Below are 23,611 nucleotides of genomic sequence, written 5' to 3' on the forward strand. Positions count from 1 at the left end.
CATTCTCTGGGCGGATGCTGTTGGCGCACCTGCCTCTCCTCCCAGGCCTTCCCTCGCTGCACACTGGGCCCCAGCGTCAGCACTGCTCGCGGGGGCTCGGAGCCCCACAGAGGCACCGACATGCTCCATGCTTCACGCACCGTGCTCCCTCCCCGCGCCCCTGGCCGTCTGCCTTCTGTCTCTCTCTCTGACTACGTCTGTGTCTGTCTCCCTTTATCTCTGTCTATCCCTATCTCTGTGTGTCTCTGTCTCTGTGTCTACCTTTCTATGTCTCTCTGTATCTGTCTCTTTGTATCTCTTTGTCTTTGTGTCTATCTCTACTCTCTCCATGTGTCTGTCTGTCTCTCTCTGACTGTCTCTCTGTGCCATTTCTCTGTCTCTGTTTCTCCCCATCTCTATTTCCATGTGTCTCTGTTCCTGTCTCTCTCTGACTGTGTCTGTGCTTTCTCTGTCTCTGCTTGTGTCTTTTTATCTCTGTGCATTTGTCCATCTCTATGTCTCTGTCTCCCTGTGTCTCTGTGTCTGTCTCTCTGTGCTATCTCTCTGTCTCCCTGAGTCTCTGTGCCTGCGTGTCTGTCTTTCTGTGGTATCTATCTGTCTCTTCCTCTGTGTGTCTCTGGGTCTGTCTCTGAGCATCTCTGCCATTTCTCTGTCTCTCAGTCTCTGTCTCCATGTGTCTCTGCGTCTCTCTCTGACTCTCTGTGTGCCATTTGCCCGACTCTCTGTGTCTCTGTGCTGCTTCTCCCTGTCTCTTCAGCGGTCTACTCTTGCACACACACACACACACACACACACACACCATACCCCCTGCCCCAGGGTATTTAGGGGACGGCCCAAGGGCACTGAACACCTAGAGGGCGGGATTGCCCGCCCCACGGAGGAGCGCAGAGTGCGTGTCAACAGCCAGGTGCCACCGTGCTTCACCTCTGTCCTCCGCAGAGACAGAGGTGCGGGGGGGGGGGGTAGAGGGGGTCAGGGGTGGTGGGGACCTCCCCTCCTTGTGGGCGGACCCCGGCACTTCAGGGGCCCTGTTCCTTACCCCTGGCAGGGAGGGGGACACTGCGTCCCACAGCTGCTCCCCTGCCCCGGGGTGTGCCTGAAGCGGGTGCAGCAGCTCCCGGGGGTCGGTCTGGGGTCCGTGGTCAGCTATGGGTGTCACACCCGCGGGCACAGGTGTACCCCGCCTCCTGTTTGCACTCGGGGAGCAGGACATGGCCTCTTCCTGGGGGGATCCATCATTAAACAGATAACCTCTCTGGGAACGACCTTCTGCTCTTTTCCCTCCTCTTGGACGCACGGGCTTTTCTTTACCCCAAAGGGTTTTTAATTTACGTTTGTGTTCGCGGCATTTTCATCTGTGTGGGTAGATGTTACCAGCGCGTCGGGTGCTCTCCAGTTTCTGTCTCCTTGCCCTCCTGGTGCTACCTCTTTCCAGATTGTTCTATCAGAACCCTGCAAATGTCATCAAATGAATCAACTCAGCATTTTTGGGGGGAAGGGGGCTGTGTGTGGAGTCAGGAGAGGTGGATTGTCTCTTTCAAAGTATAAAACAATTCGCTAAAATACCGTCACCGCCCACCCCCTCCTTTCCGGATGCCATACTTTTGTAATTTTTTATTGCTCTCATATTCGTCAGTCTGATTACTCCTAATTTCCTTGATTAGGCCATAATAATCAGTATTTTCACAGAAAAGCACTCATTTCCCTGAAATGATCATATTTCTGTTACCAATTTCACATACTAATATAGAGAGAAATAGGTGCCCATAATTATAAAATCTTCCTCATTACCAAAAAAAAAAAAAAAAGAAAAAAACAACAAAACCCACCACTCATTCCTATTTGTAAATTCGTTTTACAGTCTTGTCCAGTGTCTTATCCGCAGCCTTCTCTGGATCCTCCTCTCTTCTTGTCTGTCAGTCTGTCAAATGAGCAAAGATGGACCCTCGCGGAGCCTCCCGTAAGGATTGGGATTCTCTCGCCATCTCTCCCTGCGTGTGCAACAGTCGTTGACAAATACAGCTCGATGTTGTGCTACTCGGAACACCGTGTGGCTGGAAGTGACCTAGCACGACCATGGCGCACCATATTGATCGACCGTTGGGTCCACCGCTAATAATCCTCTGTGTCCCATTAACATCACAGTCTTGAGTTAGCCCTTCCCTATAGGAGCAGGGCCAGGCCTGCTTCCCATTGGCTTGTTTGATAACTTTTGGCCTTTTCATTGCTAATCTTTGCTTTTCAAAACTATGACCAACGTATCAAATTCACCTTCCACCCGCCCCAATGGGATGCCGCCATATTGTTTTTGAATCAAGATCAATGGCCCAGGGCTCACACCTCCTTCTAGCATTTTCCTGGGTCTTCCAGTTTGTCCATGTGGACGACTGGTATACCTCATATTTGCCAGTCATATGTTTGACAGATAGGGTACTTCTGGTCCCCGAGGGGTACATTGAAGATTCTCAAAACATTTTATTTTATTTTATTTTTTTAAAGATTTTATTTATTTATTAGATACAGAGAGACAGAGAGAGAGGGAGGGAGAGGCAGAGACACAGGCAGAGGGAGAAGCAGGCTCCACACAGGGAGCCCGATATGGGACTCGATCCTATGACCCCAGGCCTGAGGGTGTGGGTGGGATGCAGATTTTAGGTGGATGTGCCGACTGAACCCGTAGCAAGTGTGACTCCGTGTCTTGTCGGAGCTCAGTCCTGGTGCTTCTACTTGACACGGGTGGGATGCCACGTGCTGCAGCTTGCCTTGTATGTTCCCGTTGTTATGGATGGACCCTGTGACGAGTCCTGGTCTGCAGTGGCTGCCTTTCCCTCCCCAACTGTGGAGCTTGGTTTAGGGGCTCATGTTCCCTAAACAATGCCAGCCCCCTCCAGCATGTGTTCCTGTTCCTGCGGCGCCAAGGGTGGGGGCAGGAGTTCCTGAATCAGCGTAGAAAAGCAGGTGTAGCCAAGCCCTTCAGGTGCCTCAGAAGGCAACGATCCCAAGGTGGAAAGGTGGCTCTCATGTTTCTGGCGAGCTGGGAACCCTTTTCTCCAGGGAGGGAAGAAGTGCCTCCTGACGTGACAGAGATGCACTACCAGTGGTCTGGCTCTGGAAGCTGACTGTGCCTGTCTACCAACCCTGTTACCAGGGGTTCTGGTTAGCAGAAGTAGTGTAGGTTTTCCCTCTTTAAAAAATCAATCAATCAATCAATCAATCAGTCTTCTCCTTGTGAATATACATCAGGGGGAAATTCGAATGGTGCCTCAGGAATGCGTATCCAGATGGCACGGTGTTCTAGACCAGCGCTTCCAAACCATCTGTGGCAAGACTCTCTCTTCCCAAACATGTCACAGACTGATACTGATGTAGACGGGTCAGACACGAATCACTAGAAGATTAAAATTTTAAAATATGCAAAAGTGGGGCCTCCGATTTCACTTTTTAAAAAATCATTGGATTCAGCAAGCATAAAATGACTATTGATTTTTGTTTTTTTTAAATATTCTAACCACTGTCCTCAACGTTGGGCTGTATCTTACAGTAGACTGGTAACAATCCATTTGCAGGGTGGCACCCATCTGTAGATCTCACCCGGAAGGGCTTTGATCCAAAAGCATGTCCACCCCCCATTCCCACTATATTTCTTTACAGAAAATCTTGAAGACGGGTGCTTCCTCACCCTCACTGGCCATGTTACGTGGCACACATAAGCTTCGTACTTCACACTGAGAAGCTGGGGACTGTAGGTTATCTCAAAATGTCCCTTCGAAGTGAAAGCAAGTGTGTATGTTCCAAAAATATGTACCCTCCCGACCTAGTGCTTGTGGCTGACTCTCCTGTGTTGTGAATTTTTTTTTAGATTTACTGTTTTATTTGAGAGAGAGAGTGCAGGGGGAGTGGCAGAGGGAGATGGAGAGAGAGAGAATCTCAATCAGACTCCTTGCTGAGTGTGGAGACCATCACGGGGCTTGAGATCATGATCTGAGCCATAATCACGAGTCGGTGTTTCTGTCCTTTTGCAGTGGAGTTTTTGTATTGCGACCTGGCGTCTCTGAGGTCCATCCGGCAGTTCGTCCAGAAGTTCAAGAAGAAGAAAATCCCTCTCCACGTCCTGGTCAATAATGGTGAGTCCTGGGGAAATCCAGACATTAACTCTGATACACACATGCACGCTGGCTGTCCCGTGAGAGGCGTCCTTGGGGAAAGCAGGATTTCCATGAAAGCTCATGAGAGCATGTGCTGTGGTCCCCACGGCTTTGCTTCATTGATGCATTCGGCTTCTGTCATTGGTATAATCAATTTGAGACGACGGTAAGCCTGATACGCGTTGTGTGGAGTTGATATTTTCACTGGCCCATGTGGGCTAAGGAGGAAGTTGTGTTATGAGTGTGTAAGGGTTGGGCATTTTCACAAATGTGACCTTATTAAATCCTCACCATGTCCCCATGGGCGTCATCAGCAGGCTGCATCCCCCAGTGTCTCTTGACTTCTGCCTTCAATCTGCCCACCTGTCCATCTTTAACACAAACCAGCCTTGACCCTGATCCCATCTTTCAGCCATATCCTGCTCTTTTTTTTTTTAAGATTTTATTTATTTATTCATCAGAGATACAGAGAGAGAGAGAGAAGGAGAGACCCAGGCAGAGGGAGAAGCAGGCTCCATGCAGGGAGCCCAATGTAGGACTCAGTCCCGGGTCTCTAGAATCACGCCCTGGGCCGAAGGTAGGCGCTAAACCACTGAGCCACCCAGGGATTCATTCCCCCCATATCCAGCTCTTAAGAGCAACAGAGACAAGTTTGGTTTTTCACCTTCGTACCCAAGACATTCCTCTCTTCCCCTGCTACACCTGAAAGATGTCATAGAAGTTCACCCAAACCCTCCACAGGGAGGAGACAGCACCATTAACATGTCCAAATGGAATCCACATAGAACACCCAAACTACCGGAAATAAGGCGGAATGTCAGGCATCGCTTTCCATCTCAGAGACCACCTGGTTGTGCGTAGAGGAGATACATGGCATTATTAGTACAGTGAAAGGAATAGCCACAATCGGACACTACAGCTTCTTTCCAAAACACGTAAAACATTTGCTAAATCGTTCATCTGTTGGATGGCAGGGAAAACATTACCATGGGACCCCTGTGATTCCACTGAGCCCACTTGGATGATCCAGGCAAATTTCCCCAACTAAAGAGACTTAGTTGACTCTCTTCTCCAAAGTCCTTTTGCCACGGGAGGAACCGCAGTGAGAAATCACAGGAATAACAATGTGGACATCTTCTGCGGGGAGGAGTGAATCTAAGTCTGTATCCTACGGCTGTTCCGCGTTAGTCCATTAATGGGGTTGGTGGGCAGGAAGTGGGTGCGGATATTCATGCTTCTGCCCAATGCATCTGTTTGATTGGAAATTCTCAGTGAAGGGAAAGACGCAGCGTATACAACCTAGAGGGTCCGACCCCACTGATTTATTTATGTGTGAGGATGTGTGCACATATAGCTGTGATGTGCGAGTGCTGGACAAAGTCGTAACTAACACCACTTCCACTTACTTAGCCTGGGAGCAAACACTGCGTGCATGTTATTAGTACTGGGGCTACTCACTGAAAGGTTCAGAATGATTTTAATTTTACTTTCTTCACAGACCTTTTTAGATATTTTTCAAGGTTTCCCGAAATGAGCGTACCTTAAATTTATTTGCAGAAATCAGTTATTTGGGATTTCTCCATGTTGGCGCCGGTGGGGGCTTCTTTTGTCAGGGCCTTTATCAGTATTATAAATGTTGAGAATTATAATAATATGAATCACCCAGTGTAGACACGAGCTGGCAGGACTGTGGGCATCCAGTCCAAGTATACGTCTTATGTCCTCAGTCTACATAGCACCCTCGGTAATTAGCGACCGGAGCACTTCATTATGGAGAAAGTTGGCAACAGCGGGATGAAAGCTGTGTCTTGCGCTCAACAGGAATTTGAGACTTTACAGACAGATTCACAACAAGACTCTGTTATATCATCGGTAGATGCTCCATAATTCACTCTCTGCCCTTCACTTTCAAGGTGATCCTGGTGGTCCTACCACAGCCCCTTGTTCTTTTCTGCAGATCGTAAACCAAGCACGTCTGGCTTATCTAACATCTCCCGGGACACAGCTGGAATGTGGGTCTGGAGAGGCTGGACCCTCTGCACGCCGTGTCCATTTTTCCTCTTCGGGGAATCCTATCCACATGTTGTTGTCACTTCAGCCCAGACTTTGTCCTACACACACACACACACACACACACACACACACACACACCTTCCTCTGTGCTTGGGACCTGTGTTTGCTGCTCCATGTCACAGACACATGGAGACACAACATGCTCAGGGATTTCACCCTGAGGTGAAAGGTGGCATTGGCCCTAAGACACAATCTCTTGATTTTCCTTGAAATTTCCTTGATTTCTCTTGACTTGCCTTGCCTTTTCCAGCTCCTAAAGGCTGTTGGCATTCCTTGGCTCGTGGCCACTTCCCGATTCCATCTTCGAAGCCGGTGGGGTAGCATCTGCAGTTCCCCCTGTCTCTCTATGATGTTTGCTTCTGTCTGCGCATCACATTCTCTGACTCTGAGCCTCCCGTTTCCCTCTTGTGAGGACACTTGTGGTGACCTTGGACCACTAAGGTAATCCAGGACCATCCCCATCACAGGGGCCCACACCCAATCCCCATCTGCAAAGTCCCTTTATTCATCTAAGGACATACATTCACAGGCTCTAGAGATCAGGATGTGGACATCTTTGGGGATGCTATTTCGTCCACCACACTGGGTTTGGGATGTGGACGTGTTTGGGGGTGCCATCTACCCCGTATTCTTTCTCCCACATGGGGATCAACACATGGACATTAGTGGGGACATTATTCTGTCCACTGTGTGGGAACCGGGATGAGGACAATTGGGGGACATCATTCTATCTCCCACGTGGGTACCAGGATGTGGATGTTTCTGGGGACATTATTCTGTCTCCCATAAGGGGATTCAGGACGTGGATGTCTTTGGCGGGCGGGGTGGGGGGGTCATCATTCAACCCACCACACCCACCTTAGGAGAGCTCGGTATTTCACAGGCAGGAACATTAAGGTGATAAACAAGCACCGTTGACCTCCTGGAAATCATTCTCTAGCAAAGGAGACAGACACTCAACAGGCAATTATTCTGGGACATGGCTTATCCTAGAAGTGCCACCTGCGATATGACAATACGGTCACGTATAAATAATAGAAGAGTCTGCATCCCAAACATGATCTGTCTGGAAAGCCCTGGGCTTCTGAAGTAGGCATCCCATGGAACCCAAGATGGGAGTAGGGCCACAGGGACAAATGGCCCTGGGGCCAGCCAGGATGGTGCCAGTCAATATTGCAATGGATTCATCACCAGTGCAGTGTGCTCAGATTTACCTTGATTTATGGGAAGCAAAAGCATGTCTCCTGTGTCTCTCACCTTGGTTTGTGTGTGAGCATTCATTCTTGCTCTGTGCGTTGGGAATTCTGACTCAATATTCTTTTGGAGATATTTGGGAGGAGTCAACAGATGCAAACAGGTCTTTCAACCACAGGACTTGACAGAGAAGGAAATGGTATGGTCCATGTCCAGGAGGGTCTGCAGAATTTCCCGAAACTATTTGCCCAGGACCCTCCTCTATGATATCATCTTCTCCCGCCAAGGTGACTGGTTGAAAGGATGTGGGTTAATGGGACCCACTTCTGTTTAGCAGCTACATGCGTCCTGTCTCCTGGAAAACGGACCTGACTGTGCTCCACAAAGAGGACTCCCGGGGGCTAAGGGAAGCTAGAATTTGCGCTTTTGTCCTCTCTCTGTCTCTCTGTCTCTCTCTCTCTTTTATTTAATTCCTAAAGATAAGAGCTATCAAGATGTTGCAAATGTTAAGCACTTCAGAGAGGAATAGTGTTTGCATTTGCTAGTGTGATGAAAATAGAACCAGACTGCCTCTTTCTGGAAGCTCAGGATCCAAGCTGAGCATTTATCCAACACACGAAGAATCAATAGTATATCTCCTACAGGGCCGGCTCAGTATTTATAGCATATTCACATAAAAATTATACTTATCCCGTCTCCCATCTCCACACCTGATCAGGTTTGAAATCACTGCACAGAATTGATGTTTTATCCTTGTAGGACTTCTTCCCATACCTCTCATGGATGAATTGCCCGACATCAAGAATTCCTAAAAATAAATATGGCAGTGGTAACCCTTGAGAAATAGAATAACCGTGAGAAGTAAATGATTCTCACCTGGCCAGGTACATCCTGATGGAGTTTGCATCCACAGAAGACTACAGTTGAGTGAGGAGTAATGGTACCTGCTTCTTGGCAGACAGATGCCTGAGCCGTTTTCCTATTTATGCACTTGGTGTTTCCTCTACAAAACAGGCTCTGCCATCATCTGGTCTCCCTTCCAGGAACACGGAAGGTGGTGAATCAGCACTGCGTGTGTGTGCGTCAATGGATTATTGGATCTGAATGTGTGTAGACCACTTCTCATCGATGCCTTCTGTTTGTTTTCCAATGTGTCTCTCCCTGTTTTCTGCCGTGTGATGGGTTTCCCTAGAACAGAAGGCACTTGGATGTTCCTCTGGTGGTGGGTGTTTGCAGGGCTGTTTGACATGATTTATTATATCCCAGAACTGCCAGAAGAGTAGGCTGGAGGCTGTGAATGTGCATTGCATCTCCTGCATTGAACACCTTTGTTTTTTCCACATGCCCTTTGTGAGCTTCCAGGAAGTACGCTGAGTAAACATTGGTTTTCCAATTATCCAGATGCCCCGGAAGCATGTTCCCCAGAAGCTCTTCTGAAAACCACCTGGCCTCAGGTGTCCTCGATGGTGCAGATGGCGGATCCAAGTGGATGGTACTTTCCATCGAGATCCGTTGATCATTATGGAAACATCTCAGGAAATGATTGGATCCTTGCCATCGTCACGGCGTATGGGGTGGGTGATGCGTTTGCCTTTTATGGTAACGGGGAGAGTTATTCCACAATGGAAATGGGAATACGGAGCCTGGGCAAGCCATGGGGATCCATCCACATGATGTGTTCCCCGTTGTGTTCACATTGAAGAATTACTTTGGATACGCTTATTTGTGCCATCGATTTCGACATTTTCACTGGCTTACATGTGACTGTGCGTTCACTACCCCCGTGTCCCAGTCCCCATGCACCTGTGGGTTCATTGCCACCCATGTTGCCTGGAACGACAGATGTTCATCAACCTATAGATAGATCTTTCCCAGTGTCCTTTTGCAAGGCACATGCACAACTCCTTCCCTGTTCATGTTTTATGGGCAGAATCAGGACGCTTATTGCTCCCTTCCAGAATGTTCTACCCCGCCATCCCCCACATTTGCGTATCCCTCTCCTGACTACCACGGTTGCCGGCTTCCAGGCATCTTTGGTTTTGCTTTCTGTGATGCCACTAATGCGTATGTCCACGGAATCCAAAGCTTGGACAGGGACAGTAGCTCTGAAGGTAGGGGTAGCAGTCATTCCCCCAGAGTGGTGGTGGCATTTCTGAAATGTTCCTCGCATTCTGGAGTGAGGAAGCCTTCATCTGGCCCATGTGCCACCAGACAGAAAGTGCTTTCTTCCTTCTCTTCTTTCTGCCTTTCTTGTTTTCTGCAAGGCACACGACACTCTCTCCTCTGCCACAGCACATGGTTCTGCATGCAGGTCCACTCACCAATCAAATGCATGGCTCAAAGAGCAGATTATTTTTTTTTGAGCATATTATTTTTATTGCTCCTTTTCCCGCTTTCCAGTTGGCAAAGGGAGATACCAAGGTCTCAGCAATGCTCAGTCTCAAGGGACAGCCCTCCGAAGCGCTCATGTGACAGCAATATCTCAAAAACACAAATGCACCTCCCTGGATGCACAGTTAAAATTCCTCCCTCAGCACGGAAGAGACGTTCCATAAATATTATCGTCTGAGATCAATGATGTTCTGCACAGGCAGGTGTCCGGGACATTTTGCCTTAGAATTAGAGATGAACATGGAGTGTCTCAGTATGCGACATAATCGTGGATTATGAGTGTGCAGGGGATCCCAGACGGTTTTGGCTACAGCCTCCATGGTGCCGAGAAACCCCACCTCGCTTCCACGAGCCCGGGAATGGATTGGACACTCCAGGAGGTGACCAACTGTAGGCATGACAGTGATGTTCTCGCCACTCTTTAAAAGCACCCTTTTCCCCGATGACGCTGCTAAAACGCCAAAAATTTGCTCCAAAACCAGTTTATGATTTCTGGAGTAACCTTGAACTCGTTCTTTGCCCAGAGCATCATTATTGTCAAATTCTTAAGAGTGTGGATCAGTGAGTTTGGGCTATGATCTGTCACCAGAAACTTGTGTCAGACGAGGATTCATGCTGGCATTTCCCCTCGGGCTCGACAGTTACCCCACGCTTACTTGTCGGGGACATTATCATAGATAATCCATGATAGAAACAGAATGAGTCGGATATGGTAAGCCTTCGGGCGATTAGGCTCCGGTTGTCCTTCAGCTCCTGTGTGCGCTCACTGGACCGCTGACGTCCCCGAAACAAGTAGCACTAATGAATCCAGCGGTTCAGCGCAGGGGAGTGAAACCCAAGGTCCATGCAGCTGCCCCAAGGGTCAGCAGAGTCCCCTAGCTATTTTCTCTGCTACCATCTTGCAGGCACTCGAAGGCCATCACGAGGAAGAGAATAACCCACAATAGTTATTTATTTTATGACAGATTGTCTTTAACTAACCAGATGGAAGCCCTGGGACCTCACTGCAGGTTAGCACCCCAAAATTCAGAATAATCCTTAGTGAGCCCCATACCCCCCACAGATGCCCCTATTCCATTATGTGGGGTTTTCCAATGAATTTGGATACTTGGAAGGCTGAGTTTGGTGACAAACCTTTGTCCCACGAGATGGGGCTCTCCAATGTGGAATTGGTAATGCATGCATGCAGACATATTGCAGGAATCAATAATAGGCATGCAGACATATTGCAGGAATCAATAATGGGCACGCACTGATATTCCAGGAATTAATAACTTATACATGCAGGGATATTCCATGAATTGATAATTTAGTCATGCACTGATATTCCAGGAACTGATCATTTATGCATGCAGTGATATGCCAGCAATTGATAATTTAGGTGTGCAGTAATACTGCAGAAAGTCCTAATTTAGGCATGCACGGGTATACCGGCAATCGATAATGGGCATACCCTGGTCTTCCAGGAATTGATCATGTAGTCACTCCGTGATATTCCAGGAACTGGTCATTTATGCATGCACTGATATTCCTCAAATTGGTAATTTACTCATGAAGCAATGTTCTAGGAATTGATAATTTCTTCATGCACGAATGTGCAGGAATTAATAACAGGCATGCGCCGGTATCGCAGCAGTTGGTAATTTAGGCATGCACTGATATTCTAGTAGCGACCGCTGTGTTATTAATCACCCCCAATCCGAATGACTCAAAAATGAACATTTCTATTGCTTGCAATTTGGGGTGGGGGCAGAGGAATCTGGGCGGCTCTAGCTCTGGGTGTCCCTCGAGCTTCGATTTACATGACGGTTCACCCGGGGCTGGGTGTCCAGATGGCTTGCTTCAGTGCTGGGAGGTTGGTGCTGCCCAGCGCTCGGGCTCAGCGAGGACGGTTGACCAGATGACTGCCGTGAGTTCTCTCCAATGTGGCAGCCTCGGGGGCACCAGCCAGTCTTCTTCAGTGAAGCTGGTTCTCCCCAGAAGCAGCGTTCACAGGCAGGTAGGGCCTGCAGGGTCTTTCCTGACCAAGCCTTGGAAATGGTCCGGAATTGCCATCACTGCTGCCTTGTACTCAGCACAGAAAGCTGCACGAGGCGGCCAAGATCTGAGGGATGATGGGACACAGACTCTGTCTCCCGACCAAGCAGGAGTCAGAAACGTATGCAGGCTCATTTCCAGCTGCCTAGAGCTCGGGTCCTGTCCCAACCAGCCTCGCAGAAGCCGGGAGTTCGAGGTGAGCCAGGCTCCCCCGGCGAGGCATCTGCAGTCCCCTAGGCATGGACACAGCTCCCCTTATCTGGCATCATCACGAACAATATGATAACCAAGGAAATGACATCAGCAGGGAGGCGCTTACGTGTTCTCAAAATGCCAGACTTCACACCCGCTTGAAGGCTCGGGTGCCAGGTGCCCTTCGGGAATGCGTTCTTAGCTGACTTGAGGACCTGTGTATTTATTCTTAAATACACCTTTCACTGAATGTATTCTAAGACCCCATGGGGCTTCGTTTGCGCGTGTATGTAGATCTCATCCCTGCGGGTCTGTGAGAGCTAAGCTCAGGGGATCCATTTTCAATCCACTGGATGGGTTTTCAGACGGCTGGGCCTTCCGGGAGGTGGCGGAAAGCACTTAGCATCGCAGAAGGTGTGTGTGTGGGATGCAGGCCACGGGCTCTCATTTCCACCTCTTTAAAGTGACTTACCTACCTTGCTGCACCCCAGACTCCATACTCCTGCCGTGATCCCCACAGCCCGGATCAGACATTTCCTTTGCCCTGAGCACCTCACAAGTGACAAGCCTGCATGAGGGCTGGACGTGTAGGGGCGTGAATGCACAGAGTGCGTCCTGCATGGCCGCTGGTGTGCGGCGGCGTGCCGTGTGGCCTGTGTGTGCAGGGAGGGGCCTCGCAATCCAGCAGAAAACTCTACACGTATGCAGAAGCACTGACGATTACATGTGGATATGCATCTGCACACACACCTAACACACGTGTACATATGCAAATACATCTATGTGTCCACATGAAAGACGCATGAACACAAACACGTCCACGGGTGCAAACACACCTACCTAGAGAAGCACGTAGACTTAGAAGCACGTAAATAAATATGAAATACAAGCACATGCAAATGTGCACACAAATAGATATGCCCGTGTGCGTGCAAAGCAGGCACGTATATGGGCTCGTTTGGAAATTCCAAACATGCGCAAGTAAACGTGGGAATGCATGCATTATCCACAAATATGTTTGCAAAAACAAGAAATGCAAACGCAGAAGGATATTCAAACACCTTTGCCGACACAGTAACAAGCACATTCACATGTGTAAACACACACATAAAGAGACACATAAATACATAACTAGGCATATGCAGCTGTGCCTGGAAACATCTACGTGTATATGTTTACACGTTTGTGTGCAGCTGCATGTGCACATGGATGCAAGTGCCTGTAAGCACATATGCACGTGTACATATGCAAACAAACCTGCAATATATGCCCAAGCACACGCAGGATTGCACCATGTGAGATACACATACAGGTACATACGTGCCGTCCGACAGATGGACGCTGAAGCAAGGTGGGCTGCTCCAGGACACGGACTCGTACGGACCAGGCGTGTTTGCTGCGCGTCCGGGAGGCGGCGTCCACGGAAAGGATGTAAGGACGGGAGGTGGGTGGGGGGCGATGAGGTGACTGGGTGACGGGCGCTGAGGAGGGCACTTGAGGGGATGCGCACTGGGTGTTAGACTGTATGTTGGCAAATGGAATTTCTTAAAAAAAAAAAGTAAAATAAAATCTAAAAGTAAATAAATAAATAAATAAATAAATAAATAAATAAATAAATGGACGTAGTGACGGGCAGTCAGCTGGGCTTTGCCCTGATGGGCGTGGGGAGGTAGTGAGCTTGGGGGAGGATGCATACGGCGGGCACAGGCAACATGCTTTAATGAATATGTTGGTGAGGTACCAGCCAATAGGGCTGGCCTGGGGTCTGGGGCGGGGGCGGCCGTGTGAATAGTTGGGTCAGTACTTTGCAGGGGGCAGCCTGGGGGTCGAGCGTGAGCGCCCATACGTGTGCGGGGAGCTCCTCCAACAAGCGACCGTTTGTGCGGACGACTGTTGTGTCGGGAAGAATCAACGTCCCAGGGCTGGCGCGGGGTGCGGGCGGGCAGCCTTTGTGGATTTAGGACCAGGAACCCTGGGCTGCCCGTGAGGACCACGTGTCCCCCCCGCCCCCGCACCGAGCCCGTGTGCGGAGCGGCTCCCCCATGTCCCTGCAATCCCCTTCCTTGCAGCCGGGGTGATGATGGTCCCTGAGAGGACAACCGAGGACGGCTTCGAGGAGCACTTCGGGCTGAACTACCTGGGCCACTTCCTGCTCACCAACCTCCTGCTGGACACGCTGAAGGAGTCGGGAGCTCCCGGCCGCTGCGCCAGGGTGGTCACCGTGTCGTCGGCCACGCATTACATCGGCGAGCTGGACATGGATGACCTCCAGGGCAGGTGCGTGCTCGCGGGAGGCCGCGCGGGGCTCGGGCTTGCGGTGGGCCTCACCCGGGGGGCGCGGGGGGGCGCGGGGCATGGTGTGCAGCGTCACGGGAACCGGTGCTCCCCTCCGACCAGGTTGGTCAGACACCTCTCTTACCATCAGCATGACCACTAGCTGCGAATTATCCACCGTTTTGCTCTGAAGCGCCTCATGGGGACCAGCCCATGAGTACGGCACGCAAATGCCCTCACCTAAACACTCCCGTCTTCATTTTATGCCTGATGAAACCAAAGCGTATTAAAATAAGAAGATCTTCCTGGGGCACCTGGGTGGCTCAGCAGTTCAGCATCTGCCTTCAGCTCAGGTCGTGACCCTGGGGTCCTGGGATCGAGTCCCACGTCGGGCTCCCCGCAGAGAGCCTGGTTCTCCCTCTGCCTATGTCTCTGCCTCTCTTTCTAGGTCTCTCGTGAGTAAATAAATAAAATCTTAAAAAAAAAATCCTCCTAATGTTACTAGACAATCACGCATAGAGTCTATATTCCATCCCAGGAAATAAGTACGCACAACAGAACAAAACCACCAATTTGGACTCTGCTCCATTGTCAGAATCACTAAAAACCTCCCTGCGAACATTCTGTGGTGTTCTCTTACTGCACCCCACAATGCATGTCTTGTTTTCTGTGTTTTTTAATTTTTTATTTATTTTTTTAAGATTTATTTATTTATTCATGAGAGACACAGAGAGAGAGAAAGAGAGAGAGAGAGAGACGCAGAGACCCAGGCAGAGAGAGAAGCAGCCTCCATGCAGGGAGCCCGATGTGGGACTCGATCCCGGGACTCCAGGACCATGCCCTGGGCCAAAGGCAGGTGCCAAGCCACCGAGCCACCAAGGGATCCCCCTCAGCGTTTTTTTAAATTCTAATTTTTTTTATCGAGGTACAATTGCTATATACTCAAAAATTACATTTGTACCTCAATATTATAATCCTAAATATGACATCATAATTATAACATACATTGTAACATTATAATGTGATTATAATTGTGATATATGTCACAAATAATTTAAGTATAATTGTTATATACCATATGTATGGCATTACAGTGTCACAAATATGATTGTTATGTATCATTATATGTTATAATGTAATTATAAGTGTTATATACTATCACACATGTTTTAAAGGGTATGATTGTTATATAATATATATGACATTATACTGTTGTCATTGTAACTTACACATTAAAAAGTCATAATGTAATTGAAATTATATGATATCTATCATGTCATGTCATAATTGCTATTATACATGTTATATTGTTTCATCGTCACAATTGTTATAACGTGTCACGACGTTATCCTGTTACAATAATCATACAATGTGACTAATGTGTCACAACATTGTAGTGTTATAATTATACAATGTGACATTATATGTGTCACGACGTTACACTGTTACAGTTATACAATGTGATGTTATATGTGTCACAACACTATCCTGCTACAATTATACAATGTGACGTTATATGTGTCACGTTATCCTGTTAACGATTATCATACAATGTGACATTATGTGGCTCACGATGTTATCATGTTATAATTCTTATATAATCGACCTTACATATGTTGTCACATTACAATGTGATAATTACAATCGCCACCTCATGTGACATTCCGTTAGTGTTGGGGGGACAAGGAAACGATTCGCCACTGGCACGAATGCCAAAATCGTCATCATACTAATTGCTAATTGCATTTAACATGCATCATCGTCAGACCACATGCATCTTATGCTCCTGCTGCTTAGCTGTGCGGTGTTATCATTTTTATTTTTATTTTTGGTAGAAAGACACAAGTTGGGCGTGGACCTGGGAGTCTGAAGCAATGACATCTTCTCTTTTGCAACTGCCGGGGGCCAACCCCCTAACTCGGTGTGCCGCGCCCGGGTGACTCCTGGTGGCCCAGGAGGCGCCGCGTTCCTGTCTGTGTTTCGCGCTCTCTGCTCCTTAAGGAGAAAAGAGTCCCCGAGTGTGATTGGGGTGCAAGCTTACGTTTGTGTGGGCAGCTGTAACTGTGTGTGGAGGAAATGCCCTGCCTGCGAGGCCCCTGACCCCTGGTCTGGGATGTGTGCGGGCTGGATGCTCTCGGCGCCCCAAGGGATAGGGTGGCCCAGCCGTGCGGCCCCGGGGGGAGCTTTCCAGCACGTGTTTATGCATGGCAATGCCCCATCCGGTCTTCCAGGGAGTTCTCAGCCAACCGTTAGCCAGCCAGGCTCCTGGGTGGGTGGGTGAGTGGGCTCTCTGCTTGTGCCCTGGGGGCAGGGACCACCCTCCCTGGGATTTCCCCTGGGGGCAGGAGGGAGAAAGTGGATCCGAGGTTCTGTGGGGGAACAGGTGGTCTCTGAGGACGGGCATGGGGACAGGGCTGCCCAGGTGCTGCAGGATGAGCCTGTGCAGAGAGGAAGCAGGGGGAGCCAACGCGCGGGAGTTGGCGGGCATGGACAGCCGTGCTGGAGAGGTGGCCGCATGTTAAAATTCGACAACCCCTTGGGCTTCAAACCCTCTGCTTTCCCACGTGAAGAAACTCGATCCTCGCTTTCCCCCTGGTGTAGACACAAGCTGGCCAGTTATCGTTGCCAACACTGCAATGATGTTTGCTGGAAACTCACAGAGAAGAGGGGCGGACTCTTGAAAATTGTAAATCAGTGGCAACGGACTCGTGAAGAAGTGGATAGCTTTCTTAAAAAAAATGAGTTTCACTTTGGGGGAAAGGGGTGAAAGTGTCATTATTTAAGTTAAAAACATCTCGATAAATATTTATAGATGGTTTACATGTACGACTGAGAGAGACAGAGACGTAGATTCATTTAAGGAATTGGCTCAAAGATCAGCGCGGCGGCCAAGGCCAAGATCTGCAGGGTCGACCAGCAGGCTCAAGATGCAAGGAAGAGTCAGTGTTGCCATCTTGACCCTACACACGGATAATTTAGGCAGGATTTCCACACTATAGTGATGAGGCCACATTCTTTCTTCTTTGGAGGAGACCTCCATGTTTCCTCTTAAAGCCTTCAACTGATTAGACAAGGCCCACCTGCATGATGGAATGGGAGCTGCTTTACCCCGAATCTCCTGATGTCAGCATTAATCCCATCTAAGAAAATACCTTCGCAGCGACGATTAGACTGGTGTCTGAGCAAGCCACTGGGCAGCATATGCAGGAGGCTCTTCCGCCTACACTACGGCTTGTCTGAGTGTCTGGCCTCCCTCGGCCACAGGCTCCTCTGTGTAAACCTGAAGAGTGAGTGTCCGTGCATTGTGTGGCCATTTGTACGGACGTTTTCACAGCCCGTGATGTCACTCATTGGAAACCCAGGGCTCTCAATAAATTCCCCAAAGTGTTCACGCGTTTCTGCACTGCCCTGGGATTGCATTACACGCCGCAGACGTGCCCGCCGTGTTAAATCAGCGACCACATCGCACGTTTGCACAAGGCTGCAAATTGGCACGTGGGCGCCAACGTCCCCAGGGCTGTTTCTGGGGCGTCCCTTTGTGTATACGCAGAGGCCCTTCCTTGCTCACGGGATTTCCTGAGCCCCTGCTGCGCGGTCCGTATTCCCACAGTCCTCGGGAATATGAAAGGTGGAAGGCCAGGGATGGGCGCCACATGACATGTGTCCGTCCCGCTAATGGAAAACGTGGTCTGGAGGTGACAGGTGACTAGACTTGCCTCAGAACAGGTGCCGTTCATCCTTGGTCCCGAAGAGACTGATCAGGGTCGGACCCGGGGAGCGTCTGGGCTCACGGTCGCAGGTGGACTTTCCATCATCGTGTTGCTTGTGCCATGTATGCGTTAATGTCCCACAAGGGAGATCTCACACCTTACTCACATGATGTGAGTGTGACACCCTCGGTTGTGTTGCCTTCTGCACGCCTCTTTATCGAGCTGAAAATGTGCGTTTCAAACACCGTGAGCGACATGCAAATTCAGAGACACCTGAATTTTTTTTTTACTTCAGTAAGAAAACTCAATAAATTGCGTTTTTCAGCAGCTCGAGATACTCTCTCAGAAATCCCATGGTCCTGGGCACAACTTCTAGTTTGGGAAACCCACTCCTCGTGAAACAATGAAAAATAACAGAAAAGGTCCGCGGGTTTCTAGGACGGGAGGGTGTTGATTGTCCTACAAGAGATTGACGGGCAGTATAGGGCAGCTTGGTGGAGAAGGAGCCCTGTGTGCCGGCGTGGGAGTCGTTAAATAACCCGTGAAACCACATAGAAACTATATCGACGGACATGGTGTAGACAGGAGTATGCTCCGATCTGACTTAGAGCAGAACTTCAGAGAAATTCACGAATCCTACCAAAGTAACCCTTTAACTGCTGTTAGTATATATATTTATTAACCTTTTCAGAACTTACCATGTCCGGAAGCCCAGACGCCCTTTCGTTGGTCTCCTCACACCTCCACCATTTACCAAGTGTTCGTAAATTGTAAATAAACCCAAGTCTAATGCTGTTTTTGCACTTTTTTAAAGCTATTTTCTATGAAAACCCACATACGTGTATTTAAAATTGGCATGACTTCCCCCTGTAAAGCGGGCTGTCGTATTTAATTTGCATCCCTCCGTTGCAGAGCACAAAAGTACACCAGAAAAGTGTTTCTGCTTTGACAGGAGGCGAGACTATGACCGTCGATGACTTTGGTTTCAAGTTGACCTCCTGCTTATGCGTGGAGCGGCGACACCGATAACGTTCTTTATTTACTGAAAATAGGGATCTGTGTTTACGGGTCTCGATTCTGCTCTGTGACAACGCTTATTACAAAAGCGAGTCACTAAAGCCTAGCCTTGAGATCGGAGCCACGCGGCCGCGTCCTGAATGAGTCCGCTCATCGCAGGCGGCGAGGGGCGCCGTGTGGTTCTGGTTGCGCCCGCGTGTTACCCGTGAACGTTCAATACCTTCGCTGTCTATGGTGCCCAGTGCCTTTCTGGGCTATGGGGTTTCATTGAGGACCAGCGTCAGCGGGGGCATCGCGTCCTCCTGTTAATTGGACCTGAGGTGGGAGTGTCATTTCCCCATAAACCTGTGGGGACGGGGTGGAGGTGGAGGATGGGGGTGGGAACCTCCCGGAAACAGCTGGTCGTTACCTACTTTCTTCCTGCCTCGTGTAGAGAAACACAGACGCACGTACTGACGACCCCCTACCCCGTCCCCGCTGTGTGTTCCTAACGTTCTGGGTGCTCCCCTCTCCCTGCTACCCTGTAACACCATCATCACACAACACCTCCGTTTGCCCCCGACAAACATGCGTATTGATGTTCCCCACCGTTTATAAGGGCCGCGTCCCAAACAACAGGACAGGTGGAGACCCCGACGCTCGCGTGCACATGGCACGCAGGTGGCTGGAAGCCAAGACGAAAGTCGGCATCGATTTCCTTGCACTTCATCACCCCCTGCTTCCTGGACCTGCATCTTCTCCCCTATGGGAAGCACATAGGACACATTTCAAAAAAAAAAAAAAAAAAACAAGTCCGTTGACCATAATTGAGGGGTTGCAGCTCGTCTTGTGTCGGGGATGGAATTTGCACGGTCTCCACCAGCCTGTATTGTTCTCGTAATCCGTCCCTACAAAAAAAGGGCATGTTTGGGATCATTTTGGCAATCGCTCATTGGCACGTTGGCCCGGTTGGCACCCTTTGCTGACCTGCCGTCCTTGCACCGGTCGCTGAATTTGCCCGAACCCATAGGAGGTGCGCCCGCGAGGATGAGCTCTAACGTACGGTGCGCTATGCACCTGGGTGGTGATGACGTGCGGATGCAGCAGGTGTGCCTAGCACAGCCTCTGCTGGGGATGCTGATAACGGGCGTGGGCTGGGGGCGTGCATGTCCATCTGCGGACACGGAGGGGCCACGGGAAATCTGCACCTGCCTCTGAGTGTCGCGTCAACCGAAAACTGCTCCAAAAATATATATTCTGGTAAAAAATATGAGGATCGTGTGCCTTGCACGTCATGAGGCCACAAGGATGGTAACGTTGACCTCACTCCAATTCCCACTTCTGTATATTTACTGTGAAACTTTACTGAGCGTGTCGGTTTTCGAAAAAATGAACGTAGAAACAAATGTCACATGTGGACAGGTCGGATTTATGCCAAGCTTTTGGAGCTGGGCTCTCAGCTGTTTTTGCCTTCACATTAAAGGCGGGTGGGGGGGGGATCGCCCCATCCTTACGATCACTGGGATGCTGGACTTTCTGTTCTGTTCTGGGGCATCAGGTCAGCGGCCTGGGTGACATCCCGGGTGATGGAGCCTCAAGGTTGTTGTACAAACTGGAAGAACCGTCATGAGCAGAGGGAGTGGAAACCAAACATCAGAATAGCCTAGGGGAAGACAGCAGGTGGGAGACTGTGTCCCCAGACAGGTGAGGGACCCGGGCAGGTGAGGGACCCAGTCAGGTGTGGGCCTGGCAGGTGAGTGACACAGGCAGGTTAGGGACCCGGGCAGGTGAAGAACCTGGACAGGTAGGGACCCGGGCAGGTGAAGGACCTGGTCAGGTAGGGATCCGGGCAGGTGAGGGAGCCTGCAGGTGAGAAATGCATCAACCTCTTACCCATGTCCTGCTTTCCTTCCCCAGCCGCTGCTACTCCCCACACGCCGCCTACGCCCAGAGCAAGCTGGCCCTGGTCCTGTTCACCTACCACCTGCAGAGGCTGCTGGCCGCCCAGGGGAGCCCCGTGACGGCCAACGTGGTCGACCCCGGGGTGGTCAACACGAACCTCTACAGACACGTCTTCTGGGGCACGCGTCTCATCAAGAAGCTCTTCGGATGGTGGTTTTTCAAGGTAGGCCTCCTGCGCTTACTTGGCTGTGCCCGCCTCAGGTCCACGGCCCCACAGGTGGCCACCCCCAGGCCACGTACCAGCCGTGGTTGGGTGCACACTCAGAAATGTGAGCATCCCCGTGTCCCAGGTCGCCAACACCGAAGCCTCGCGCTACAGCCTCCCCGTGTGTGTGTGGGGGGGGAGGGGGTGTGGATTCAAGCACGTATTAGTATTTTCTGAAATCACATGCGATTTTGGCTCTGCTTTCCCCCTGGCGGAGGCATCTGGGCATGCTTTGCACACCTGCGTGTGTCTCTAAGGAGCCTCGCCTGCGTGCATCCCTGAGCATCCCTCCCGGGAGGATGCAGGCTGCCTCCGTTGTACAAACACAAAGTCGCACAGAAGGCCCCTTGCAGGACTCACATGGTCCTCCCCGATGTGCCCCAGGTCCCATGAGGTTGATGGGAGACCTTTGCCCAAAGATGGGACAGTCCCCGTGTGGGGGAAGCGCGTGAGCTTCTGACACGTGGGGCTGAAGCCAGCAAGTCTCATCCTGCAGAGACCCAGATGGTGCATGAGATGCACCTGCCGCCACGCACACAGCTTGAATTCTGCGCGGCGTGGAATTGTGCACAGCATTTCAAGCCACCCCAAATCCCACCTGTAGGAGCTCCCTGGTGCTGCTTCTCTGTCAACGGGGCCATCATCCTTCCCAATCCGTGTCCCCGCTCTCCCATCAAGCAATGGAGGGTCTGTGGTTATTGGCAGGCACGTCCGCGTCGGTCTGCAGCTTCCTTCATTGCTCCAGTTTAGATTCTTGCTCCTTTTTCCCCCATGGGGCATCTCGTGTGACAATGACAATGAAAGGAAGCACGCAGCCGTGGGATCCGGGCACCGCTTCCAGCTCCCAGGGTCCTGGAGAGCGCATGGTATTAATTTCTTCCGCGGTTGAGAAAGGAGAAAGGACGAGGTCCAGGGCCATGGAGGGCAGGATGCGAGGCTTTGGGGACAGTGACCGCGGTGAATTCACCACCTTGGGGCTCTTCGTGCACCCCCGTGTTGGGGCCACATGGGAACCCAGATCCTAGTCTATGGAAGTCATCCTGTGACTTCCGGCAGGGGGTGTTGGGGGGGAACGCTGGCATCTGGCCTCAGCTGTCAATCACCCAGCTCCCCTCTGCAGTTCCACTTAAAATCCAAATCCCCTTTTATGGACATGACTTTCTTGAGTGAATTCTTTGAGCAGTTCCACTTAAAATCCAAATCCCCTTTTATGGACATGACTTTCTTGAGTGAATTCTTTGAACAGGTCCTTAGCCATTTTGTTTTCCCCACGGCGGGGGGGGGGGGGGCTGCGGGCTCAGAAAAAAAAAAAAAGAAAAAAGAAAGAAAGAAACAAAAACCCTTTCTATTTAATGAGGGATATTTAATCATGCGTCTCCTGTGGCACATCTCCCCGCCCCCCAATTTCTCGTCATTTATGGTCTTCGACGGGGTAATTTAAGCCAAAATCGAGTCAAAGGCGTTAAAATTGGTTGTCTGTTCTCTCAAGAGGTCGAGTTTCGCTTTGTGGCGTTGTGAAGACTTCCTACTTTGAGGGCTATTGTCATGTTTGGAAAATCCCCCTGCAGCAGGTGTGCATCACTCCTTTAGTATTTTCTGAAAGCACATGCGATTTTGGCTCTGCTTTCCCCCTGGCGGAGGCATCTGGGCGTGCTTTGCACACCTGCGTGTGTCTCTAAGGAGCCTCGCCTGCGTGCATCCCTGAGCATCCCTCCTGGGAGGATGCAGCAGGGAGTGATGCTGGTCCCTGTGTGTGCAGAAGCCCGTACTTCCTGCTCTGCTGATCCCACTGATCCCAGAGGGGAAGGACTCTCCTTTTCTAAATACCTGGATGCTCCTGTCTGTTCTGAATTCACCTGTCTGCTCTGGCCATGCCCTCCCCCATGGCTCTGTGTTCTGAGCTTCCTTCTCTCTTTGGCCTAATGATCTTTCTTTCTTTCTTTCTTTCTTTCTTTCTTTCTTTCTTTCTTTCTTTTCTTTTCTTTTCTTTCTTCTTTCTTTCTTTTCTTTCTTCTTCCTTTTAAGATTTTATTTATTTAATCATGAGAGACACAGAGAGAGAGAGGCAGAGGCACAGGCAGAGGGAGAAGCAGGCCCCATGCAGGGAGCCCGATGCGGGACTTGATCCTAGGTCCCCAGAATTACACCCTGGGCTGAAGGAGGCGCTAAACCGCTGAGCCACACGGGCTGCCCCTAATGATTTTTTCAAGATCAACTTTTAGATGATTTGCAGTTTGAAGAAAACAGAATTGATGATGAGGATGTATCTGCGTATTCACCCAATGTCTCTACATCTGTACATTTAGGCTGTTGCCAGCTTTTTATGATAGAAGAGAACAGAGAGAAATGGGATGGGATAGAAGATAGAATGAAAATGGAAAGAGTAGAATAGGATAGAGTAAGGCTGAATAAAGTAGAGTAGGATAGGATAG

General features: G+C 50.0%; 1 protein-coding gene across 1 annotated transcript in view; it reads left to right on the forward strand.

Annotated features, from left to right (window-relative positions):
* The window catches only part of LOC140628139 (polyprenol dehydrogenase-like), a 138,458-nt gene that overhangs the window by 98,953 nt on the left and 15,894 nt on the right, over nt 1–23,611 (forward strand). The window contains exons 4-6 of the mRNA XM_072817147.1: nt 4,023–4,124; nt 14,102–14,309; nt 20,930–21,137. Coding sequence (XP_072673248.1) covers nt 4,023–4,124; nt 14,102–14,309; nt 20,930–21,137 — 518 coding nt within the window. The remainder of the gene's footprint in view (nt 1–4,022; nt 4,125–14,101; nt 14,310–20,929; nt 21,138–23,611) is intronic.

Source organism: Canis lupus, chromosome X (assembly GCF_048164855.1).
Source record: "Canis lupus baileyi chromosome X, mCanLup2.hap1, whole genome shotgun sequence".
NCBI lineage: Eukaryota > Metazoa > Chordata > Mammalia > Carnivora > Canidae > Canis > Canis lupus.